General features: G+C 41.2%; 1 protein-coding gene across 1 annotated transcript in view; it reads left to right on the top strand.

The window, feature by feature from the left end:
* The window catches only part of GABBR2 (gamma-aminobutyric acid type B receptor subunit 2), a 1074198-nt gene that overhangs the window by 710839 nt on the left and 341476 nt on the right, over positions 1 to 21883 (top strand). Inside the window, exon 12 of the mRNA XM_069730579.1 lies at positions 21729 to 21836. Within this exon, the coding sequence (XP_069586680.1) occupies positions 21729 to 21836 (108 nt within the window). The remainder of the gene's footprint in view (positions 1 to 21728; positions 21837 to 21883) is intronic.

Below are 21883 nucleotides of genomic sequence, written 5' to 3'. Positions count from 1 at the left end.
ACTTGAAGAAAAATGGGCTGAATGGTCAAGTCGCCAAAAGAAAGCCATTACTGCGCAAATGCCACAAATTATCTCTCCTACAATGCACAAAACAGCACAGAGACAAGCCTCAAATCTTCTGGAACAAGGTAATTTGGAGTGATGAGACCAAAATTGAACTTTTTGGCCACAACCATAAGGCCATGTGCACACGTTCAGGTTTTTTCGCTTTTTTTTCGCATTTTTTCGCACTAAGAAGCTATAAAAACTCATTAAAAATGCATACATTATGCATTCTATAATTTAGAATGCATTCTGCATGTTTTGTGCACATGGATGCGTTTTTTCCGCGAAAAAAACGCATCGCGATAAAAAAATGAGCATGTTCATTATTTTTGCAAATTTTCTGCGTTTTTCCCACAATTCTATGCATTTGGGAAAAACGCACCAAAAACGCATCAAAAACACGTCAAAATCGTGGTAAAATCGCGGTAAAAACGCATGCGGATTTCTGGCAGAAATGTCCGGTTTTTGTCAGGAAAATTTCTGCAAGAAATCCTGACGTGTGCACATACCCTGAATGTTACATTTGGAGAGAGGTCAACAAAGCCTTTAATGAAAGGAGCACCATTCCTACTGTAAAGCACGGAGGTGGATTGCTGATGATTTGGGAATGTGTGAGCTACAAAGGCACAGGGAACTTGGTCAAAGTTGAAGGAAAGATGAATGCAGCACATTATGAGCAAATACTGGAGGCAAATTTGCCATCATCAGCCCGGAAGCTGCGCATGGGAGGTACTTGGATGTTCCATCATGACAATGATCCAAAACACAAGGCCAAGTCGACCTGTCATTGGCTGCAGCAGAACAAAGTGAAGGTTCTGGAGTGGCCATCTCAATCCCCTGACCTCAATATCATTGTGCCACTCTGAGAAGATTTCAAGCGCGCAGTTCATGCTAGACAGCCCAGGAATTTACAGGAACTGGAGGCTTTTTGCCAAGAAGAGTGGGCAGTTTTACCAACTGTGAAAATAAAGAACCTCATCCACAACTACCACAAAAGACTTCAAGCTGTCATTGATGTTGGAGGGGACAATACACAGTATTAAGAAATGGGGTATGTGAACTTTAGATCAGGGTCCTCTGGATGTTTTGGGTTGTCATTATTTAAAAAGGGAAAACACAGTAGTCTGACAATAAATGGCTTCCTCCAACCACTAACCATGAGTGGATAAAAAGGTTTGATGTTACCATTAATATTCTCTGAAAAAAGTCCAAGAAAGCAAAAAATCTACCCGGGTATGTAAACTTTTGAGTGTAACTGTATATGCTTTGCTTACAAGCTAATTCGACAAATAACAAATATCCTAACATAAAATTTGTTAAATAAATATTTTTGAACATTATTGTTTAATTGAAGGATCCAGTATCCCTAAATAGTCGACTGAATAGTCTGTAACCAAAATTGGGACAAATCAATAATGGTCAAACACATGCCTTCTTCTGGTGCTAAATCCATGGCCTTTTTAAGTATTTGGGGTTAGTTATAGTACCAGGTACATGAATATTTGCTGTAATATTTCAGGAAAAACAATGAAGAGGAGTCTGTAGTGGCTCTTTAGTTTTGCTGATATGTTTGTATCTAAGGAGAAAATCTACTTTTATTAAGATTTGTTACTTTAAGGCTTTTGCAGAAATATTGGGAAAATGTAAAAATGCAATTATCTTAAAGTGAAGTAAATAAAGTTAATAATCTCTAAAAGTAAAATTTTAGAAGTAAAAAGTTTCTCATTAATTTTGTTTGTACTTGTAAAGTATTTTATTTTGTAATACGCTCAAGAAAAATCAGAATTACATGGTATGCCACTGTGATTTCATCCCCGCATTAGCAAGTTTATCTCTACATAGTATGCTTTTGCCAAAACTCCTACTTCCATCTGTCAAAACCATCCTTTACTTCTATAAAACTGATTTTCTCAGTCTCACAGTGACCTTCCCAACATTTAAAATAATTGCATTTTCCCAGGAATAAATTAGGATGTTTACAAATCAGCTTCATTTTTTGCAGATTAATATGCAAGTATCTTCCCTTCCCTATTATCATAATCACCACATGGAATATTAAATTAGTCTAATAATTTATATTTATTCTACATTCGCTATGGCTAATTTTCCAAAATTAATATCTGTGCAATATGATTGCACAAGTCATTCTACGCACCATACTACACTGATGCACTACATTATGCATTAATACAATGTTATTTGCTCAAATTTTGCATTTCAATTTGCTTATTGTATTTGAATCATTGTAACTCCCATGTACAGTAGTAATGTTATATAAAATATAACAGTTTTGGAGAAAGTTATAAATGAAAGTATACAATCCTCAATAGCTCTTGTCAAAGCTGCAACCCTAAGTACTTTTCTAAAATGAAAAACATTTTTCCATAATTTTATCATTTCACCCTTCAAAATAATAAACTGTAGTTCTTACTGTTTATAATAATACAGGGTGGGCCATGTATATGGATACACCTAAATAAAATGGCTGGTGATATCAACTTCCTGTTTGTGCCACATTAGTATATGGGAGTAGGGAAACTTTTCAAGATATGTGGTGACCATGCGGCCATTTTTAAGTCAGCCATTTTGGATCCAACTTTTTTTTTCAATGGGAAGAGGGTCATGTGACACATCAAACTTATTGAGAATTTCACAAGAAAGACAATGGTGTGCTTGGTTTTAACATAGCTTTATTCTTTCATGAGTTACTTACAAGTTTATGACCACTTATAAAATGTGTTCAAAGTGATGCCCATTGTGTTGTATTGTCAATGCAACCCTCTTCTCCCACCCTTGACACACTGATAGCAACACCGCACAAATAAGGAAAAGGATCATACATTTCTGCAATCTCATTATAGGATTGCAGATTCCTGCATCTGTTTCTCATCCACTTCTTCCAATAGAACATTGGGAGAAGCAAAATAGAAGCTATTTGCCATGTGATCAAAATTACGCAAATTGAGCACTTGAGTTAGAATTAGAGATAATCCTGACATTATGCACATTGCACACTGTCATGATTCGGCAATCTGCAGTCACATGCCATGCCTGTAGAATTTTATGTTGAGCCCAGAAAACCCTTTGTAAAGCCCATTTGGTTAAGATAATAAATGGGAAATTATTATTGTCCTATTTAAAAAGGTAAAAAATGACACAACAAATGTGAAAAACACTGGTTCATCTAGTGCATTGAGTTTATAAAGAGGCATTAAAAAATCATCGTTAGGCCGGCGTCACACACAGCGTAAAACAATACGGTCCGTATATTACGGCCGTAATACACTGAAAAGTCCCGAAAATAGTGGTCCGTAGCTCCTCCGTAGGCAGGGTGTGTCAGCGTTTTTTGCGCATGGCATCCTCCGTATGTAATCCGTATGGCATCCGTACTGCGTGGTTTTCTCGCAGGCTTGCAAAACCAACATACCGCTATAGAAGTGATCCATGTGTCCCAAAAATAAAAAAAATATATATATATACTGTATATATATATATATATATATATATATATATGTCAGTAGACACATATATGTATATATATTAATATTTTTTCCAGCACTATACAGCTTGAAAACCTAAAACCCGACATGATTTGAGACATGGTTTACATACAGTAAACCATGTCTTTTCTCCTTTTTTTTTGCAGATTCCACACTACTAATGTCAGTAGTCTGTATCTGCAAAATTTGGCCGTTATAGCTCTTAAAATAAAGGGTTAAATGGCGGAAAAAATTGGCGTGAGCTCCCGCGCAATTTTCTCCGCCAGAGTAGTAAAGCCAGTGACTGAGGGCAGATATTAATAGCCTGGAGAGGGTCCACGGTTATTGGCCCCCCCCTGGCTAAAAATATCTGCCCCCAGCCACCCCAGAAAAGGCACATCTGGAAGATGCGCCTATTCTGGCACTTGGCCACTCTCTTCCCATTCCCGTGTAGCGGTGGGATATGGGGTAATGAAGGGTTAATGCCACCTTGCTATTGTAAGGTGACATTAAGCCTAATTAATAATGGAGAGGCGTCAATTATGACACCTATCCATTATTAATCCAATTGTAGTAAAGGGTTAAATAAAACACAAACACATTATTTAAAATTATTTTAATGAAATAAAAACAATGGTTGTTGGAGTATTTTATTCTACGCCCAATCCAGTCACTGAAGACCCTCGTTCTGTAAGTAAAAAAACATAATAAACCAACAATATCCTTACCCTCCGCAGATCTGTAACGTCCAACGATGTAAATCCTTCTGAAGGGGTTAAAACATTTTGCAGCAAGGAGTTCCGCTAATGCAGGCTGCTCCTTGCTGCAAAACCCCAGGGAATGAGGCTAAATATAGATCAATGATCTATATTTAGCTTCATTTGCGGTGAGGCGCCCTCTGCTGGATGTTCATAGATCGTGGGAACTTTCCTAGAAAGCCTGGGAGCTTTAACCCTTTATTTTAAGAGCTAGAACGGCCAAATTTTGCAGATACACACTACTGACATTAGTAGTGTGGAATCTGCAAAAAAAAAAGGAGAGAAGACATGGTTTACTGTATGTAAACCATGTCTCAAATCATGTCGGGTTTTAGGAAGGAGAAAGAAAAAGCCGGTAATTGAATTACCGGCTTTTTGCTATATCGCGGCTGTATGAAGTAAGAATATATATACATATATGTGTCTCACTGACATATATATATATACAGTGGGGCAAAAAAGTATTTAGTCAGTCAGCAATAGTGCAAGTTCCACCACTTAAAAAGATGAGAGGCGTCTGTAATTTACATCATAGGTAGACCTCAACTATGGGAGACAAACTGAGAAAAAAAAATCCAGAAAATCACATTGTCTGTTTTTTTAACAATTTATTTGCATATTATGGTGGAAAATAAGTATTTGGTCAGAAACAAAATTTCATCTCAATACTTTGTAATATATCCTTTGTTGGCAATGACAGAGGTCAAACGTTTTCTGTAAGTCTTCACAAGGTTGCCACACACTGTTGTTGGTATGTTGGCCCATTCCTCCATGCAGATCTCCTCTAGAGCAGTGATGTTTTTGGCTTTTCGCTTGGCAACACGGACTTTCAACTCCCTCCAAAGGTTTTCTATAGGGTTGAGATCTGGAGACTGGCTAGGCCACTCCAGGACCATGAAATGCTTCTTACGAAGCCACTCCTCCGTTGCCCTGGCGGTGTGCTTTGGATCATTGTCATGTTGAAAGACCCAGCCACGTTTCATCTTCAATGCCCTTGCTGATGGAAGGAGGTTTGCACTCAAAATCTCACGATACATGGCCCCATTCATTCTTTCATGTACCCGGATCAGTCGTCCTGGCCCCTTTGCAGAGAAACAGCCCCAAAGCATGATGTTTCCACCACCATGCTTTACAGTAGGTATGGTGTTTGATGGATGCAACTCAGTATTCTTTTTCCTCCAAACACGACAAGTTGTGTTTCTACCAAACAGTTCTAGTTTGGTTTCATCAGACCATAGGACATTCTCCCAAAACTCCTCTGGATCATCCAAATGCTCTCTAGCAAACTTCAGACGGGCCCGGACATGTACTGGCTTAAGCAGTGGGACACGTCTGGCACTGCAGGATCTGAGTCCATGGTGGCGTAGTGTGTTACTTATGGTAGGCCTTGTTACATTGGTCCCAGCTCTCTGCAGTTCATTCACTAGGTCCCCCCGCGTGGTTCTGGGATTTTTGCTCACCGTTCTTGTGATCATTCTGACCCCACGGGGTGGGATTTTGCGTGGAGCCCCAGATCGAGGGAGATTATCAGTGGTCTTGTATGTCTTCAATTTTCTAATTATTGCTCCCACTGTTGATTTCTTCACTCCAAGCTGGTTGGCTATTGCAGATTCAGTCTTCCCAGCCTGGTGCAGGGCTGCAATTTTGTTTCTGGTGTCCTTTGACAGCTCTTTGGTCTTCACTATAGTGGAGCTTGGAGTCAGACTGTTTGAGGGTGTGCACAGGTGTCTTTTTATACTGATAACAAGTTTAAACAGGTGCCATTACTACAGGTAATGAGTGGAGGAAAGAGGAGACTCTTAAAGAAGAAGTTACAGGTCTGTGAGAGCCAGAAATCTTGATTGTTTGTTTCTGACCAAATACTTATTTTCCACCATAATATGCAAATAAATTGTTAAACAAACAGACAATGTGATTTTCTGGATTTTTTTTTCTCAGTTTGTCTCCCATAGTTGAGGTCTACCTATGATGTAAATTACAGATGCCTCTAATCTTTTTAAGTGGTGGAACTTGCACTATTGCTGACTGACTAAATACTTTTTTGCCCCACTGTATATACCTATTCTATGTGTACATATTTATTCTACCTATTCTAATGTCAGCTGTCAGTGTGATTTTACTGTACACCGCAATGAATTACCGGCTTTTCTCTCTAACACCGCTGCGTATTCCTCGCAAGTCACACTGCTGGTCTGTGTGTAATCCGTATTTTTGGGGCTTCCATAGACTTTCATTGGCGTTTTATTTGCGCAATACGGTGACAAACGCAGCATGCTGCGATTTTCTACGGCCGTAGAAAGCCATATAATACTGATCAGTTTAATACGGCAGATAGGAGCAGGGGCATAGAGAGTAATTGTGCCGTATTTTTTGCGAGTTTTACGGACGTAGTTTCTGCGCTCTTACGTCCGTAAAACTCGCAAGTGTGACGCCGGCCTTATTGGTAGCATATACAATAGTTCTGTGCAAACAGGTGATGCACTGCTGATAATGATGTGGTGCTGTATTAATCATTATTCTGTGCCTATAAATTTTGGATCTGTCTGTTATGCAGGCCAGTAAAAAAGTCCTCTATATCCACAAGCAGCATTCTGTCAAAGCTTTAATAAAAATTAGGCTGAATCAACAATTTCTGGCTTTATTAAGATCATGCTGGCTCTCGCTTATAATATTTTTTTCTGCCACATACTCCTGTATATCCCTTACACATCCCTTAAAACAATTCCCAAAGTGAATATTAAAGGATATTTAAACTTCAAGATAATAGAGAACAAAAAAATCCTCATTTCACAATTTTTTTTGTCATGTAAACGAGCTGCCGATCACCTTATGAATGAGCAAATGAGCTGTGTACAGCACAGGAGCTGTGTCCACGCTATAGCCGCTGAGTGCTCAGGTTTAGCAATAGGTGAGCCCCGGCTGTCACAGCCAGCAGCATTTTTCACAATTTCACCTTTTAGTGTGTCTGAATGCAGTAAATTACAGTCTGCCGTTCAATCTAGAGCAGCAGTGTGCTGAGCTTCTCAGCTGCCCAATCGAATTCTGAGGCAAGCCGAGCGGGAAGTGTCATCGTCATCGTGTTTAGTCATCCAATCGTAGTGGAGTGTTGCCTGAGCTTCTCCTGTTCAGAAAATTATCTGCTCAGACTAGTGCCACTAGCTTCTCGCTCACTGGTGTATGTTTGACTAGGTTCACTGTGCTCACTGCTCTGATCTACTGCTGCTTGACCAAGGACCAAGCTCTGACCAAATGCTTGCCTTGACCCTTTTCTTGATGCGCTATCTTCCTGGTATTTTGACCCCTGGACTGTGACCTGGCTATTCATTTGTATCACCCCTCTGTCTATGTTGTACCCTCCTGGCTTTTGACCATGAATCTTTTGGATTAGCCAGCCTCACAGCCTGCCCGTCAGTAATGACTAGCATCATAAGCAGTGTCCACACTGCCACTGGCTTTTTAAACCCCTAAATGTCATGATCAAACTCAAGCACAACACTTAGGATGCTTAGAGAGTGAGGGAGTTCCCACTCCTGTCCAATCAGAAAAATAAAAAAAAGTTTAAAAAAATTGTAAAAAAAATTACAAAATAAATGAAAAAAGATGAAAAATTATTATACCAATAAATAGGTATATATACATAAAAGCAAAAATAAACAAAAAAGTACACATTCTTGGTATTGTCACATCCAGAATGACCCGAACTATAAAACTGTCACACTAGTTAGCCCCTTCAAAGAATACTGTAAAAAAAATAAAAAACATAGCAAAAAAGTATGCTGTTCAACTACTTTTTCCTGTAGATCTGCTGACAATTCTTTTGCTTTCCCCATGACTCACAATCGAGAAACATCAGTGGCTGGGTCAAAGATGCAAGAGTCTGTCTGGATCCCAGAAACTCACTCAACTTTTATGCACACACACTGATTACGAGCAAACAGGTCACAGGTGAGGATGTTACCTTTAGTAGCCAGTCAAACCCATTTGTGTCAACTTCTGTGCATGTTATCAGTCCAAAATCATCCGGGTATGTAAACTTATGATCAGGGTCATTTGGATGGTTTGAGTTGTCATTATATTTTAAAAAGAGAAAACACAGTAGTTTGACAATAAATGGCTTCACCCAACCAATAACCATGAGTAGAGAAAAAGGTTTGGTGTTATCATTCATATTCTCTAAAAAAGGCCAAGAAAGCAAATATTATGCCGGGGTATGTAAACTTTTGATCACAACTGTAGTTTTTGTGTTAAAGCAGCAAAACATTAAAATTATATAAATTGGTATAGCTGAAATCATAGTGACCAGAACAATATAGCTGTCTTATCAAGCTTATAAGGCATTTAAAAAAAAAAAAAAAAAAATCAATTCCTAATTTCTGTTTTTTGTTGATTCTGTCTCCCAAAAATCGGATCCAAAGGGATGATAAAATGTGATGTGCCCTTACATGACTCTTTTTGCAAAAAAACATTTTTTATTGTGTGATAGTAGCCAAACTTAAAAAAACTATATAAATCTGATATCAATGTAATTGTACCAACCTGAAGAATAAAGTTGTCAAATCACTGCCTGAAGAGTGGCATGAAAAAATAAATAAAACAAATTCTTCCCCTGCTGTTAATTTGTGCATTCTGCCAAAGATCGCCATAAGACTTGACTCACATTTATCCTGCACTCTACACTGAGCGCTTACAATGGGGTTGGTGTAAACCTTGAAAATACGTGATTCAGACAGAACCCCCGGCAGAAGATTCCCTATAATGAGGCAGATGGAGACACTGTGAATACCGTCTGGCCTATGATCTGTCTGTGTCCATTGCTGTAAGTGTGCATAAAACCGCAGATGGCCACAGTTTTGTGAACCTCTAAAAATAAGGACAGCACTGAACAAAGGCCAGAAAATCTCTGCTGCCTTATTATAGGGAATGTATCCTTCAGGGGTTTCATCTGAATCACGTCATTCGGACGGATTGTAGATGGAAAGCCAGGTGGAAGTGCTCAGCATAGATTGCAGAATAATTGTGATCCCAAATGTTATGTAATATGTTCCCAATAAATGCTTCAACTTACTGCACAAAAAAAGTCCCCACTCAGGTCTATCATCTGTCAATTGAAATATGGGGGACTTTCACATTACTGGTAGGGCAAAAACTCTGAAAAAGTGCTAAGGCTACTCACCTCCCAAATGAAATTCAGCAAATGTTATGCTTCCAAATCCATATGCCCCCATTTCTTCTGAGCCCAACAGTGTGCTTAACCCCTATCTGACCTCGGATGGGATAGTACGTCCGAGGTCAGATCCCCTGCTTTGATGCAGGGCTCCGCGGTGAGCCCGCATCAAAGCCGGGACATGTCAGCTGTTTTGAACAGCTGACATGTGCCCGTAATAGGCGCGTGCAGAATCGCGATCTGCCCGCACCTATTAACTAGTTAAATGCCGCTGTCAAACGCAGACAGCGGCATTTAACTACCGCTTCCGGCCGGGCGGCCGGAAATGACGTCATCGCCGACCCCCGTCACATGATCGGGGGTCGGCGATGCGTCAGGATGGTAACCATAGAGGTCCTAGAGACCTCTATGGTTACTGATCACCGGTGGCTGTGAGCGCCACCCTGTGGTCGGCGCTCACAGCACACCTCCATTTCTGCTACATAGCAGCGATCAGCAGATCGCTGCTATGTAGCAGAGCCGATCATGCTGTGCCTGCTTTTAGCCTCCCATGGAGGCTATTGAAGCATGGCAAAAGTAAAAAAAAAAGTTAAAAAAAATGTGAAAAAAATAAAAAAAATATAAAAGTTTAAATCACCCCCCTTTCGCCCCAATCAAAATAAATCAATAAAAAAAAAATCAAATCTACACATATTTGGTATCGCCGTGCCCAGAATCGCCCGATCTATCAATTAAAAAAAAGCATTAACCTGATCGCTAAACAGCGTAGCGAGAAAAAAATTCGAAACGCCAGAATTACGTTTTTTAGGTCGCCGCGACATTGCATTAAAATGCAATAACGGGCAATCAAAAGAACGTATCTGCACCAAAATGCTATCATTAAAAACGTCATCTTGGCATGCAAAAAATAAGCTCTCAACCGACCCCAGATCACGAAAAATGGAGATGCTACGAGTATCGGAAAATGGCGCAATTTTTTTTTTTATTAGCAAAGTTTGGAATTTTTTTTCACCACTTAGATAAAAAATAACCTAGTCATGTTAGGTGTCTATGAACTCGTACTGACCTGGAGAATCATAATGACAGGTCAGTTTTAGCATTTAGTGAACCTAGCAAAAAAGCCAAACAAAAAACAAGTGTGGGACTGCACTTTTTTTGCAATTTCACCGCACTTGGAATTTTTTCCCGTTTTCTAGTACACGACATGCTAAAACCAATGCTGTAGTTCAAAAGTAAAACTCGTCCCACAAAAAATAAGCCCTCACATGGCCAAATTGACGGAAAAATAAAAAAGTTATTGCTCTGGGAAGGAGGGGAGTGAAAAACGAACACGGAAAAACGAAAAATCCCAAGGTCATGAAGGGGTTAAGCAACTACATTTAACCCCTTCATGCCACAGCCCATTTTCAATTTGTGCGTTTCTGTTTTTTGCTCCCCTGCTTCCCAGAGCCATAACTTTTTCAATTTTCCGTCAATATGACCATGTGATGGCTTGTTTTTTTGTGGGACGAGTTGAACTTTTGAACAACACCATTGTTTTTTTTACTGGAAAATGGGAAACAAATTCCAAGTACAGTGAAAGTGCAAAAAAGTACAATTCCACAACTGTTTTTTGTTTTTTTACCATGTTCACCAGATGTTGAAACTGACCTGACATTATGATTTTTTTGGTCATTGCAAGTTCGTTGACACCAAACATTTATATGTTCTTTTTTATTTAAGTGGTGAAAAAACATCCAAAGTTTGTTAAAAAAAAAAAAATTGCGTCATTTTCTGAGACCCGTAGCTTCCACATATTTCATGATCTGGGGCTGGGTAATGGCTTATTTTTTTCACGCTGAGTTCATGTTTTTATTGATACCATTTTGGTGTAGATACAATCTTTTGATTGCCCATTATTGCATTTTAATTTACCAATCGGATTAATTATTTTTATATCTTGATAGGTCGTGCGACTCTGAATGTGGCGATATCAAATATGTGTATTTTTTTAAATTGTTTTATTTTGAAAGGGGCGGATGAAGGGTGATTTGACCTTTTATATTTTTTAAAATTTTGTTAATATTTTTTTTTTATTTTTTTTTTACTTTTCACTTGCTTCAATAGTCTAGGAGACTAGAAGCTGTGATCTTCTGATTGCCTCTGCTATATACAGCGATGATCAGATAGCCTGTGTATAGCAGAAATGCTCACATGCTATGAGAGCCGACCCCTGGCCAGCGCTCATAGCAATCCGACAATGACAATCACAGGGCTCTGCTGCAGACCCTGCGTTGTCATGCAAACCCATCAGCGACCCGCGGTCATGAGACACGGGTGCCGATAGCGAGATTAGTGATCCACTTCTGGAGACAGCTGCGTTTAACAAGTTAAAAGCTGTGGGTGTTTCCACCCACGACTCTTAGTGGCACATGTCAGCTGATCAAAACAGCTGACATGTGCCAGGAAAGATATGGACACTCCAGATCTCACATCAAAGGGAGAGGCATGACATGCGCCATACATGTACAGTGCATGTTGTGAAGGGGTTAATGTCCACATGTTTGTTATTTTTGTAGCAATGAGAGCCCACTTAATTTACAGGGTCCATATCTCCAGAAGCAGGAGCTGAGCACAATGTATGGGCAGTACAACGTACAGATACTACAATGGCCGATTTGCAATTTTCACTCAGCAACATCCATTGCTGCTTGTTTCTGGAAAATACACATGGAATCAAAATCGCCACTACACCTGTAGATAAATTCCAAGAGGTATGTCTTTTTGAAAATTTGTCACTTGAATTGGGATTTTGCTCTTCTAGCACTTAGGAGCTCTGTATCTAGAATCTGCAATCTATTATACGATAATTTGTTCTCCGAGAGTCAAATAGCACTCCTTCCCTCCCGAGTATCACTGTGTGGCTAATCAGTACCTCACAGCCACATATGGGGTATTGCCATATTCAGCAAAAATTGTGTGACAAATATTGGTGCCATTTTTACTCATTTCCCCTTGTGAAAATCTGCGGCTAAAACAAAATTTTTGTGGCAAAAATATAATAATTTTTTCCTTGTGACACCCCAGGGTCCTGGTTCTCACAGTGGCATTGCTTTCCTCGCAGGGACAGTGATTCCACGCTTGGAAGTGATGGAGGATTCCCTTTAACAGGTAATTAGCACATACAACACTATTCTGACTCCGAGCCAGAAAGGGGAGCTCTACACCCGACTTCAGGGGAGCTGCTCTCTCTGGTCGGGAGGAGGAGTTAGTTGCTAGGCAGTTGCTAGGCAGTTAGGAAGAGTTAGACAGTTGGTGTGAGACAGCAGACTGGAGCAGTCTGAGGCAGAAGGAAGAGTGAGGGGCTGTACCGCCTGAAGTGCTGCAGCTCCTAGAGAGCAAAATACAGAAGGAAGAAAAGTTTTTAGCGAACATACCGGAGAGCAAAGCACAGGAGAGTGACAAGGGAGAATAGCTACGACTGGGCTAGTTCCCTGACAGAGCGCAGATACCGGTAACCGGAAGACCGAGATTGTGTCGTACTCTAGGAGGCACAGCAGAAGCGAGTAGGACAGCAAAGACTACATGTAACCTGTCCTCCCTAACACCCAGGAGACACAGTGACACATAGAGCCCGGGTCATGATAGAGATCCTGTAAAAAAAAAGGCTCGAGCCACCTTTCATACGGGTTTGTGTCTTACTTCTACAATGGACAGAGAGAACTGAGTGGACCTTGCTACAAAGCCATAGGCAGTAAGGGACTATAACAACACAGCGCTAGAAGGAAGGCTTTTAACTCCACATGGTAAAGCTGGACTCTGACCTCACTTCCAAGCCGTCTGGCTGCCTGCTACCATCAGTAAACCAGGTAAAAAGACTTCACAACTGCTTCCTTCGTTCTTTACTGCACCACTCACCATCTTCCATCTAATCACCGGGAGCCCTGGGGACCTATTTCACCTGTGGGAAGTTATACCATCTAGCTGCCATAACATCACCCCAGAGGACCCCTTTAAGCAGCGTTAGTCACCTCTGACTGAATACCACAGATGGTGTCACGAACTTTCTTTATTTCAAAAAACCCTTTAAAGACCTTCCCTTTAACATGGGCACCCAGGGTCACGGACTGGGTCATTGCCGCCGTGACACATCCCTTTTATGTACCGTCCCAGTACCGAGTATCCCACGGCCCTGGCAGGCGTTTCATCTTCCCTGCCCAATGTTGTAATATTCTGTGAGCCACTTGTGGTGTCAGTATGATTACTGCACCCCTATAGGAATTCATTGAGAAGTGTGGTTTGTAAAATGAAGTCACTTACGGAGGACTTTAATGTTCTGTCACCACAGGGACTCTCCCACAGTAACATGACACCCTCAAACTATTCCAGCTAAATCAGAACTGCAATATGGAGCTCCTTCCCTTCTGAGCTTTGCAATGTGCCTCAAAATTAGTTTTTGACCACGGATGGGGGTATTTGGGTACTCAGGTAAAATAACATAGAAAATTGTTTGGTCCTTTTCTCCTATAATCACTTTTGAAAATTGAAAACTTAGGGCCATAGTAACATTTTAGTGAAAAATTCAATTTTTCATTGACTCAGCCCAATGTTATACAATTCTGTGAATCACCTGAATCAGCAGTCATGTGCCAGGAAAAATGTGGGCCCCTGCGCTGAGGGAGCGACACGACCTAGGATGTACCTATACATCATCGGTCATGAAGGGGTTAAAAGGAGTCCAACTACGGGATGAAATGTCCTTTTCTTGGTTAACTACTTTACATGGTTTGTAATATCATATGTAAATCATTATAATTCCTTTATAAATGAAGAATTTTAGACAAAACAACACTTTTTTTTAAATAAAAATCTATAGATTTATTGTGCATTGTAAAGTAAGTTAGCTTGATTAAGTGGAGGTAAGGACATCTTATTGATCCTCCTCGTTAATAATAATATCCAAATCAAGTGATTTAATATTGGTCTTGCTTGTATACATGCATGGTTGCGTCATACAGCTAGACTTTGAATCTATATTACTAATATCTGTACAAAAAATGACTGCAATAAAGAGGCTGGGGTTCAACCTTTACTTTCTTGTGTCAGTGTTAGATGCATAACTCCATAGTCTATGACCTTTACTATGATCCTGTATTTTCTTTTATTATATTTTGTTGTATTTAGAGTTAAATGAAATATGTGTGTAATATTTACTTCACATTTTGAGGCAGAAGTAAAAATATATTAGCTTTTGTTGTTTTTTTAATCTCTAAAAGTCATTGGTTGAATAAAAAGTGTAATCTGCAGAGTCTAAGGAAAGAGACAAAAAATAAGGACTAATAAGGAAAAAAACTAAATATATGAAAAAAAACATGAATGCTTCTTTTGACTAACAGATTTTATGAGTCCAATGCAGTCATATGGATCCTAAATAGGTGAGGGGATCTTGTTTAGTTTTAATTTAATGGCATTCTTGAATATGTAATGTATGTGTATAGTGATGGAAGAAAAAGGCTGTCCCTAAACTGTACAAAATAAATATCAGCTGTTCAGCTTGTTGGTAATAAGTTTAGAACTAGATTATTTGTTTATAACTGTATGTACATAATTGTATACATATGTATGTCTATGTGTGTACATATACAGTGGGGATTTAGCTGCCGGGACCTCAGTACCCACACAATCATAGACTCCGGTATCCAGTTCCAAGCGCTCAGCTCTGGGGCGAGTTTAATCACAGCTCGACTCCACAGGTTCTGTTCGACTTCTCTCCTACTGACACCTGGTAAGGGGACCCCTCCTTGATTCCAGGCATGACTTTACTCCCTGTGAGGGAGGCAATGCCACTGTGGCAACCGGACTACTGGGGTGCCACAGAACCATGCATACAAGGCTGGGAATAAGGAGCCAGGCATACAAAGATGGGAATAAGGAGCCATGCATACAAGGATGGAAATAAGGAGCCAGGCATACATGGATGGGAATAAGGAGCCATGCATACGAGAACAGGGATTGGGGACACTGCATACCCAGTTTATACTTGAGTCTATACATTTTCCCAGTTTTTCGATGCAAAATAATGTGCCTCAGGCCTCGGCTTATACTCGGGTTGACTTATACACGAGCATATACAGTATTTTTCCCACTGTACATGCGTGTATGTATTTACATGAAATCTTTATTACTGTATCTACACATTCAAACTGACCTTTTAGGTCTCCTGACATGTCTGTTGTAGCATGCTTGTATTCTTCAATAAGTTACAGTTAAGGAGCAAACTTTCTTAGAACTTTTTGTTGTGCCATTCTTCTTTTATTCCTCCTGGTAACATATGAAAAAATTGACAACAGGGCGCTACCATTTCTTTGCCAATGGGGCATATCCCGATACATTTTGTCACTGTTTAAACATTGCTGCAGTTCCAAACTGTGTAGAGATGCGTTCTACTGACAAGAGTAATGGTAATGCTCAGCTGTTAATTTATTTAGACATTTCTAGAAGACATTGCAGAGGAATGATGCAACAGAAAGCTCTAAGGAGAGTTGCTCCCATCTAATTTCATGCAGAATTCAAATATTAGCTTTACTTTCACTGAAAAAGAGAATATACACAGTTGGTTTAAGATAGTAGAGTATGTCAAGTGCTGCATTTCTTTAAAAGTGACTGAGCAAGACATGGGAAAAGATCCCTTCTGTTGCTCAGGAAAACAGCATCTGAATGCTAATTGACATATAGAACTTCATCATGAGCTTGTAGCAACAAATTGTTATTCATGATTAATACCAGATGGCTAAGGTTCTTGGAGCTACATGAATCCAGCAGCCAAAGGCTTATTGATGTTGGTCATAATGATAATTTTTGGCACTGCAAATGAGGTTAATATGATTGGCACAGAATGTTCAAGATGTGATATGGAACACTGGATCTAAGGAGAGGACTCATATATAGAAGCAGCAAATATGGCCAGAAACTAGAAAAGAAATGTTAAAGGGATTATTTAATCTTTAATGAAAATTTGCCAACAGGTTTTTGCTACCTAATGTAGCAGGAGATTATCACTACATAGAGGACTAGTAAACATATTGCCATGTAGTCCTCCATATTCATGAGCTCTGTGTAACCCCGCCCCTACCACTAATTGGCTGCTTTCTGCACAGTGTACAAGTAAAAGCTGCCAATCAGTGGTGTGGGCGTGGTTACACAGAGCTCAGCATTCAGAGAACTGCCACATCTGCATCAGATCAAACTGTGATTTTATCAAAACTGCAGCAAGCAGCCCAATACGTGACAGCTTGCTTTAATCTGGGTTTTTGTCTCTATGTTAAGCTAATCTAAGATGGAGAGAAATAAACCGATGACAGATTCCCTTTAAAGGAATGCCAAACTAATATGTAGCAAGTCTTAGCACAGTAAACCATATTTGCCACATCATAATAATCATGGTATCATAATGTGTTATGTGTTATGCTAATGCTTATTACATCCGTAGCACACTATATAGGACTAAATTATTTGGATAGAAAATCACATGGAAATGTGGTATGAATTGGCACCTATTACGTTGTGTGAGCCCTGCAGAGTGGGAACAGCAAATTTCACACCTAATGCTTAAAAAAATAGTAAATAAAATGTACAGTACACAGGAAACTAAAAGGTTAAAAGGTACACAAGTTATTCTACTGTTCTTGTAATTGGAAACTTACTTTTATGCTCTTTTTGGGTACATTTACGCTGAATCATGGCCGAAGTTTTCAGACCCAGATGTTGTACACAAGCTATAAAAATTAAGAAGAGAAGACAAAACATTTTTGAGTCACTTCAATTCATCATAACAATTTTGTCATAATTCTGGTTACTTGCTTTGAAAAGTCACAGCATTTTTTCACAACTTGTGCAATCCTTAATGAGCCAGCAGCGTCTGATATACTTACAAAAATGCATAGTAACTACTGTCAAATGGAGACAGAATAATGGAATAAGGGTTTGTGCCAGGATATTATTTCTAAGTAAGGCTAAGGCAGGTTAGGCTGTTTTCATAGAAAATTGTGGTAAAAATGCGTAGGTTATGCCATGATTACAGTAGAATAGCAGTAAAAACGATGCAATGTCACTGTGATTTTATTCTGATTTCAGTTAAATTAAAATTACGTCAATTTTACCTCTATGTTCCCAGATTATTAACAAAGTCTAACACATCAATGGGTAAAACCATTGGTCCATAATAAGGAAGCCTATAAAAGTGGAGTACAGCTGAGCTATGCTGGAATATAAAAATGCAGACTTAGCCAGCACAACATGTTGAATATGGAGCCAAGTTAGTCGATGAAAATAGCTAGTCACATACTAATATAAAGCCCAAGATAGAAACATAATAAGCAAAAACTCTGCAGTAAATAATTTTATTTCTATATCTTAACTGCAGAGTATTTGCTTATTATGTTTTTATCTTGGATTTTGTCTGTTTAGTGGTCATTGTGAACATGCACTTACACACTGCATGCACTCCATCTACTCATTCCAGTTTGTCTCTTGAGGATATGTGCAGGGGCGTAACAACTGCGGTCGCAGGGGTCGCGACTGCGACGGGGCCCACAGTGTTTTCAGGGCCCGCCCAGTCCAGCAAACAAGTAGCAGGGGAAGGAGACAAGTCACGCACGCATCCTGCTGGCCACGCCCACAGCTTCCCCAGACTTTCAGCAGTGTGTGGCGAGTGGGCGTGTCCGTGAAGGACATGTGACCTAGCAGAAGGGCTGTGCGTGTCACTGACTGAAGCTGGAGAGATGGCAGGCATTAGCTGGTGAGTGATGTGCTGCTTACACCTGACACACACACACACACACACACACACACACACACACCTACCTGTTCTATGCGCACAGGACCTGTGATGAGGTCACAGGAGGGGAGGAGTCAGGGGTCACATGATCAGTGGCCTCAGTGTATGCACTATGCAGGACTCTGCTGTGCTTGATTGTCATGGTGCTGAATGAGGGGATGTTTATGTAACAGAGCCGTGTGTGTACAAGGTGTACAGAGCGGAGCCGTGTATGTATGTAGTGGAGCAAGGTGTACGGAGCGGAGTCAGGTGTGTACAAAGCTGAGCCGTGGGTGAAAGAGGTGAGCGGATTCGTGTATGTATGGGGTGTATGGAGTGGTGCTGCGTGTGTAAGAGGTGTATGGAGCGGAGCCGCGTGTGTAAGAGGTGTATGGAGCGGAGCCGCGTGTGTACAAGGTGTAAGGAGTGGAGCCGCGTGTGTACAAGGTGTACGGTGCAGAGCCGCGTGTGTACAAGGTGTAAAGCGCGCAGCTGCATGTGTACAAGGTGTAGGGAGCGAAGCCGCATGTGTACAAGGTGTAGGGAGCGGAGCCACATGTGTACAAGGTGTAGGGAGCGGAGCCAGGTGTGTACAAGGTGTACGGAGTTCTCGGAGCGAAGCCGTGTGTTCAAGGTGTAGGGATCGGAGCCGCGTGTGTACAAGGTGTAAGGAGTGGAGCCGCGTGTGTACAAGGTGTACGGTGCAGAGCTGCGTGTGTACAAGGTGTAAAGAGCGCAGCCACATGTGTACTACCCACATCCAAGGTGTAGGGATCGGAGCCGCGTGTGTGCAAGGTGTACGGAGCGGAGCCATGTGTGTACAAGGTGTACGGAGCGGATCCGTGTGTGTACAAGGTGTACGGAGCGGAGCCGTGTGTGTACGGGTTCTCGGAGCAAAGCCGTGTGTGTACGGGCTGTACACGGCTGTGGGCAGAGCCCAGCATGTGCACTGTGGGGGAGTATTGCGTGTACTTGCCAGTGTCAGAATGTGCAGTGCGTATGCTCCAGAGCCAACCAGTACACCCAATACACCCCCACACTGCACAGGTCTGGAAATGACGCACTGCAGCGTCATACCAGGAAGAAACAGCACACAGAGTTCAAACGCCGGGAGTGCGCTTGGAATTAGAGCGAGGGAGGACATATTACTATAGGGACATGTTAGTTATAAAATCATTTTTCTCAGCGAGTACAGGGCAGTATTAAGTCAGACTACACAACATTGCAACACGACTATAGTGTGCGAAATGAATAGGGAAAATGTGAATTTCGGTGGGAAATATTTTGGCGCGGGGGGGCCCCATTTGAAAGTTCGCATCGGGGCCCCTCACTTTGTAGTTACGCCACTGGATATGTGCCTACGGTCAGTAAACGCTGCGGGTTGGACGCTGCACACATCCACAGCATCCAGATGTTACAGCATAGTGGATGGGATTTCGAGAAATTCCACCTCCACTATGTGTTCAGGGACGCCGCCGGCATCCCTGGGGAGATGGATATGCGGTGTCTTTCCAGACGCGGGTGGCATCACTGTCCATCAGGTAAATCCTTTGGCACATTTTTACTCTGGCTTTATGGTCATTGCTCTCTTTTACCACTGTGGTTAGTTGACTCTATGTATTTTCCTTGTGCCCTTAGTGTACCTGCACTTTTCAATATATTTTACTAGCTAGTGAACCCCTTTCCCGGGTGGCGAGCATATTTATTGGTATGTGGTCTCCATCCTGGTATGTGCTGCTTTCATCCTGCTCCCTAATCTTGTCATGTGCTGTTACCATCTTGAGCCCCCATCCGGTTATATGCTGCTCCCATCATGCGCCCCCTTCCTATCATGTGCAGCCCCCATCCTGCGCCCTCATCCTGTTTTGTGCGCCCCTATCCTTTCATGTGCTGCTCCCATCCTGCGCCCCATCCTGTTATGTGCTGCTCCCATCATGCGCTCCATCCTGTCATGTGGTGCTTCCATCCTGTTCCCCCATCCTGTCATGTGGTGCTTCCATCGTGCGCCCTATTCTGCCATGTGCTGCTCCCATCTTGCGTCCCCTTCCTTTCATGTTCTGCTCACATCCTGTCATGTGCTGCTCTCATTGTGTGGCCCCATTCTCTTTCACTCACGTGATCTCTTGGGCACGCCACTCACTGCGATCTCTTGGGCACGCCACTCACCGCAATCTCCCGGGCACCCCATTCACCACGATCTCCCGGGCACGCCACTCACTGCGATCTCCCGGGCGCACTTCTCTCTCTCGGGTAGGCATACCGCAATCTCCTGGGCTGCGTTACTCTGTGGGGTCCAGACTGCGCAGGCGCGTCACGCTTGCGCAGTCTATAAAGGCTTCAGACAGAGTGACGCTCCTACCGTTTTATTATAGATATCTATTGTATTCTTATTTTGCACATTTTGATTGCACAATGCACTTTTTGAGCTGACCTACATACTTCTCATTACGTATTCTACTATTTGTTTTTGTTTTTTGCCTGTATATAACCGTGGTATTCACCATTTTTTGGCTTTTTATTGTCATCTCCCTGATATTTTTCTTATGTCCTTACATCTTGAATTTTATTGTCATTTAATAAAGCTTTGTGCTTTTAGTATATTGGTTCTTTTTGATGCTTTTTTTCTTTATATGATTTTCATTATTGTGGCACTGAACCTCTTCCACACATCTTTGCACCCCTATAGTATGTCCTTTTGATTAGTGGTTCAAATTGTGGGTATTGGCTAGATAAATAGGATTCAGCGTCCAGATGATACAACATAGTGGATGGGATTTCAAAAAATTCCATCTTCACTATGGGTGCAGTTATGCCTCCAGCTTCCCTGCGGAGACGGATATGCGGCATCTTTCCAGACTGCAGCATGTCAATTTATCTTGCGGAGACTTGAGCCTCCGCAAGATAAATCTCACCAATACAATGTATTGGGTGTGGTGATTCCGCACGGTTCAATGAACACATATGGAATCACCTGCGTTCAAAAGATGGCAGCGTTTCGTTTGGACAGAGCGGACATGTGATGCGTCCAAAGCGCTGCCAATTACTGAACGTCTGCTCATACCCTTGGAGTTTTTTATATTCTCATATAAAGTTGTATTTTTAGACACATTGAATCTTTAACTGAGAGAGGTTAGGGAACTCAGGAAACAAACAGGGGAGCAAAGGGAGGGGTCTGCAGCACTGAGAGGAAGCAAGGTGCTTCTGGGAAATGTGGTTTTAGCAGACGGGAAAAGTTCCATCCATATACAGTAACAATGTGAAGCTGAATGAACATAGGGGCAGAAGGAAATGAAGAACGGAAACAAGGGTTCAAGAAGGAGACATTATGTTGGGATTCATCTGTAAATCCAATGCAGTTATTCAGATACTATGCTGCATACAAAATAATGTCTCTGTGGGAATGGCCCTTCAATATGTGATAAATTTACAGACAGACATATTGACCATTTATGTCACATTCTTACATCTATTGGTTTATTTGTTTACAGGTCAGAACGTGGATTTTAACTGTAGGCTACACAACAGCTTTTGGAGCAATGTTTGCAAAAACATGGAGAGTGCATGCCATTTTTAAGAATGTAAAGATGAAGAAAAAGGTGAGATGGTTCATTCATGACCCTTATTGTCTAACATAAGGGTTTGT

This window comes from Ranitomeya imitator, chromosome 6, assembly GCF_032444005.1.
Source record: "Ranitomeya imitator isolate aRanImi1 chromosome 6, aRanImi1.pri, whole genome shotgun sequence".
NCBI classification, from domain to species: Eukaryota; Metazoa; Chordata; class Amphibia; order Anura; family Dendrobatidae; genus Ranitomeya; species Ranitomeya imitator.
This window is presented reverse-complemented; position numbering and strand designations above follow the sequence as displayed.